General features: G+C 57.9%; 1 protein-coding gene across 1 annotated transcript in view; it reads right to left on the bottom strand.

Moving 5' to 3' along the window:
- SETD1B (SET domain containing 1B) overlaps positions 1 to 4,959 on the bottom strand; it is a 24,360-nt gene that overhangs the window by 13,111 nt on the left and 6,290 nt on the right. Inside the window, 2 exon segments of the mRNA XM_014547015.1 lie at positions 1 to 147; positions 4,484 to 4,952. Coding sequence (XP_014402501.1) covers positions 1 to 147; positions 4,484 to 4,952 — 616 coding nt within the window.

Genomic DNA, 4,959 nt, shown 5'->3' with positions numbered 1-4,959 from the left:
CAGGTTCGGGGCCAGCACAGAGGGGCCTCCCACAGCCGCCGAGCCTGGGGTCACCACCATGGGCTTGGGACAGTCGGCACTGGTGATGGGGGCCGAGGGCATCTCGTCATCTGAGATTTCCATGTCCTCACCGGAGGACTGCTGGCCCTGCGGAGACAAGGGAGACAGCAGTGAGTGTGAGCCTGGGAGGCCAAGCCAGCCCCCAGAGCCCCCTTCCACACGTCGGCAAGTTGGAGGAGAGGCCTCCAGCCATGTGGCCCTAGCCAGTCACTTCACCTCTTTAATCTCAGTTTCCCCATCTGCATAATGGGCATCATAGTACCTGCCTCATGGGGTGATCATGAGGACTCAGTCATTTCACAAACATTTACTCAGCACTGTCCTGGGTGCTAGCAACACGGCGGCGAACAAGACAGACAAAATCCTTGCGCCCACAGAGCTGGACTTCTAGAGCAGTGGTTCTCAACCTTCCTAATGCCACGACCCTTTAATAGTTCCTCATGTTGTGGTGACCCTCATTTCATTGTTACAAATTGAACATAATTAAAGCATAGTGATTCATCACAAAAACAATATGTAATTATATATGTGTTTTCCGATGGTCTTAGGCGACCCCTGTGAAAGGGCCGTTCTACCCCCAAAGGGGTCGAGGCCCACAGGTTGAGAACCGCTGTTCTAGAGGGAAGAGGCAGAAGGGAATCGGGATGAAGATGTGAATATACCGTCTGTCCTGGAGAAAAAGGAAGCCGGGAAGGGAGATGCGGTGAGAAGAGGAAAACAGATTCTGTTTCAGTTTGAGAGCTTCTGTTTCCATTTGTATTCAGAGAAGATACTAATAACTAACGCCTCTGCGGCTCTCCCCATGTGCCAGGCACCTTTCTGAGCACTTCACATACATTCACTCAGCCAACCCTACACAGCAGGCCTGTTATCTCCCTTCTCACTGAGTTAGAAATGGGGACACAGAGAGCTTCAGTAACTTGCCCAAGGCCACACAGCCAGCAAGAGGCGGAGCCAGGATTTGAACCAGAAGTGGCTCCCCAGCCTGGGCTCCCGGTCAGCCTGCTGCCCTCACTGTGGCAGAGAAAGCGGTGGAGAAGGTGACATGTGACCGGGATAGGGGGGGGGGGCGTTAACAGCACTGAGGGTGCATAAAGAGGGGGTAGGTCTTTATTTTTCCTTAATTACTCTTTTCATCGACTCTCATGACTGCACTTAGTATGGGCCAGTGTGGGGCCGAGTGTCATTTCTTTTTTCACTTTGTTTTGTAAATTGAATGTATTGGGGTAACACTGGATAATAAAGTTATATAGGTTTCAGGTGTACAGTTCTATAACACACCATCTGTAGGCTATGCTGTGTTCTCACCACCCCAAGGCAAGTCCCACCCCTTTCCCTCTGGTAATCACCATACTGTCATCTGTGTCTCTGAGTTTTGGGTTTTTGGGGTTTTTTTTTTGCTTAATCCCTTCACCTTTGTCACACAGCCCCCCAACTCCCCTCCCCTCTGACAGCTGCCAGTCTGTTTTCTGTATCTATGAGTCTGTTTCTATTTTGTTTATTTTATTCATTAGATTCCACATATAAGTGAATCACATGGTGCTTGTCTTCCCTGACTGGCTTATGTCACTTAGCATAATACAGTGGGGCCTTGACTTACGAGTGTCCCAACTAACGAGTTTTTTGAGATACCAGCTGTCTCTCGGCCGATTTTTTGCATTGAGTTGATAGAGTAATTTGAGTTAACGAGCTCCTTAACGAGCTCGGTCTCAGAACGAATTAAACTCGTAAGTCAAGGCCCCACTGTACTCTCCGGGCCCATCCACGCTGTGGCAAAAGGTAAGGTTTCCTTCTTTTTTTACAGGCAAGTAGTGTGAATGCACCACAGCTTTTGTATCCTCTCATCACTGACGGACACTCGGGCTGCTCCCAAATCCTGGCTATTGTAAGTGACGCTGCAGTGAACACACGCGTCCCATTTCCTATCCGCGCTGTAACCTCGGGATGCGGGCTCTACTGCAGCCCCTCCTGACAGGCGAGGAGACAGGCCAGGGAGTCGAAAGCCACTGGCCCAAGAGGCAGAGCCAGTCATAATCGGCCAGGACTCAAGCCAGGATGCCGCCCAGAGCGGGGGCTGCTGCTGGTTCCGGGGACCTGGTAGCCACCCCTGGTGAACAGGGGAGTGGAGTTGAGGATGACCCCCGCTCTAAAATGGGCAAGGGCCAGTGTACACTGGGATGCAGGGGGAGGCCTGGGGTTGCACGGTGGAGGTGCAGCAAGAAGGCAGCGGGGGTGGGGAGAAAAGGGCCGGGCCACCCCCAAGCTCTTCAGTCTGGACAAGAGGCGAGAAGCTGCCCTGGATGAACCTGGCTGAGACGGAGCCTTTTGTAAGTTGCCAGCCTGGAGTGCGTCTAAAGGCTGAGGGGACGGGGTCTGTGCAGACTGTAAGGTCAGCCTATAGGCGAGGAAGGCCTCAAAGGAAAAAAGGGGGTGGGAGGTGGGGGTGGAGAGGAATAGCAAATCTATGGCGGCAGCAGCAAAAAGCCCTGGCTTTAGCTAGGTCCTCTCTATTCTCCTCTCTCTTCCCCTCCCTCCCTCCCAGGGTCCCCACGCCTATGCTGAGAGCAGACTCAGCCTGGGACTCAGGGACAGCGCCCAGATCAGCCCTGGACAGCGCCCAGCGCCCAGCGCCCAGCAAGACGGGCGCCGCAAGCAGAGGGTTAACCCAGCCGGCCAATCACAGGGAGACGGGATCTGCGCGCTTCAGCCCTCGGTCGGCCCCTCCCTCCGCGCCTGTGGTGAGAACCAGAACCGGTGGAAACAGCCCGAGCGCTCAGCACCAACCTGCACCAACCCATGCTGTGCCTGGAGCTTCCCTTGCGGCACCTCACTCAGGCCCAGACGGTGTGAGACAGGTGCTCTCACCATCCCATCTCACTGACAACGAAACTGAGACTCAGAGAGGGAAAGTGCCTTCCCTAAGGTCGCGTAACCAGTGAGTGCCAGAGCCGGGGCTCAGGCTCAAGGCCTGGCGCCTGCAGTTTTAACCACCAGTCTCTGTGAAGAAAGGGAATCTCCCCCGTCCCGTCCCCCCCCCAACGGGCCTCCCTGCGCAGCTCTCCAGCCCCCAGAGCAGGCGCTTGCAACTCCCAGGTCAGTCCCGAGGAGCCGGGATGCTGCTCTCCCGGCTGCCAGCAGGGGGCGCCCGAGGCCAGCCTGGAGGTAATCAGTGCTCCCAGGCTTCCCTGGGCTAAGGTCCTGAAGCATCCAGGACCCCAGCTCTCTGGGCCTCAGCCTCCCCGCCCCCCACTTCCCTACAGTGACTCGGTGGGAAAGCCCACCCTCCGACTACTCTGTGCTTCTCTGCCCAGCTGGTCAACGGAGGGAAGAAGGGAGGGCCGCTGGGCTGGCAACCCCCACCTCTGCACACCTGTCAGCTCCCCAGGCTTGGACTCCTTGGCACCTGAAACCACTTCCCCAGAACTGCCTGAAGGCCCCTGGAGCCCCAACCACCTGTGGTCGCTCCTGGGCAGGCCGTGTTCCTCTCTGTTCCTCCCTGAGGCAGCCAAACCCGCCTAATCAAAGCGCCCGGGCGGGGGACCCTCCTCCTGCCACCCACAGGGGCACTGTGCTCTGTCTAAGCCCCTGGCTGCTCATGCCCATCGGGCCCACAGGTTCCAAGCGGGTGTCCAGGAGGGCCAGGGCGGGTGCCTGGACCAGGAGGGGGAGGAGTGGTCAAGGAAGGTGACCTAGTACCCGCCTCCAGGCAGCACCGCCCCCCACCTCCAATCCTGAAGCTGGAGGTTCGGGCAATGAGACCCCAGGAGAGGATCTAAGGGTGAGCAGAGGGTGGAGGGTGGACAACTTGGCCTGCTCCTGGCTGTGGCCCTCCCCCTGTGCTAGCCCTTAACTCCTTCACTACTGGAGCCAGGGAAAGTGGGAGGAGGGAAACTTCAATGCCCTCCCTGCCTGCCCGCCATGGTTCCCCTTCTTTCTGGAGGCACCGGGTGCAGGAGACAGGGCTCCAGGGGTCCCACCCTCTCCCCAACCTTCCTGAGCCTCGGGACCAGCCCTGGATCATCCCTAAGGCACCCAACAGAGAAGGGAGCCCACACCATCACCACAATCCATACGCTCTGGGACCTGGAAACTCCTACCAAAAAAGATCAAGTCAGAATGGGTCCCTAGGAAGCCTTGACTTCCCGTTCCCGACCAGGAGAGCGACAGAACTAGGGCGCCCTTCCCTTCTCTCCACGGCTACTCGGGAACCTAAGAGCCAGACCAGCGGCTCAGTCACAGCCTCGTGCTTTTCGCATCCTTTTTTTATTCTCTACAGACTGACCTGTTATTTTGGCTGCCCTAGCCCTGTTGCTTCTGTGTCTTAGCTAGTTGTCCAAGGAGAGGATGTTTCAAAGGGGTAAGGAGGGAGACACCAGACAGACAAAACCAACCCCAGACAAGAGACGGACAGACAGGGTGGTACCTCATCCATCTTCTCTGAGGTCGGGGTCCTGTCTCCAGCCAGGTCCAATGTCACCTCAGTTGTCTGGCCCAGACCGGTGGGGTCTGGGGGGCCTGGCTCGGGCGGGGGTCGGGGCCCCAGCCCCAGGTCAAGCTCCTCGTCCTCATCCGAGTCTGGCAGGGGCGTGGGGCTAATGTCCTCCAGGCCGGTGCTGGAGGGGCGTGAGGAAGGCGGCGTGGGGCCTCGGAAGCCCGGCTGGGAGTTCGTGCCGAAGGGAGCCAGAGGGGAAAGCTGGGAGGAGGAGGAGGAGATGGGGCTGCCCTCCATCTGCAGCTCCGTGTCCGAGTCCTGCTCCGGGAGGAAGGGTAGCTTGGTTCGCTGCTCCTTCAGCAGCATCTCGATGCGCGAGTCCAGGCTGTCGTGGGGCTTCTCCAGCCCCACAGGCGACGACTCCAGGGTGGGGGTGCCCGGGCTGTCGCAGGGCTCGGGACTCCAGC

The sequence above is a fragment of the Myotis brandtii genome, unplaced genomic scaffold (assembly GCF_000412655.1).
Source record: "Myotis brandtii unplaced genomic scaffold, ASM41265v1 scaffold463, whole genome shotgun sequence".
Taxonomy (NCBI): domain Eukaryota; kingdom Metazoa; phylum Chordata; class Mammalia; order Chiroptera; family Vespertilionidae; genus Myotis; species Myotis brandtii.
Note: the sequence above shows the minus strand (reverse complement) of the source record. Positions and strands in the feature narration are given on the sequence as shown.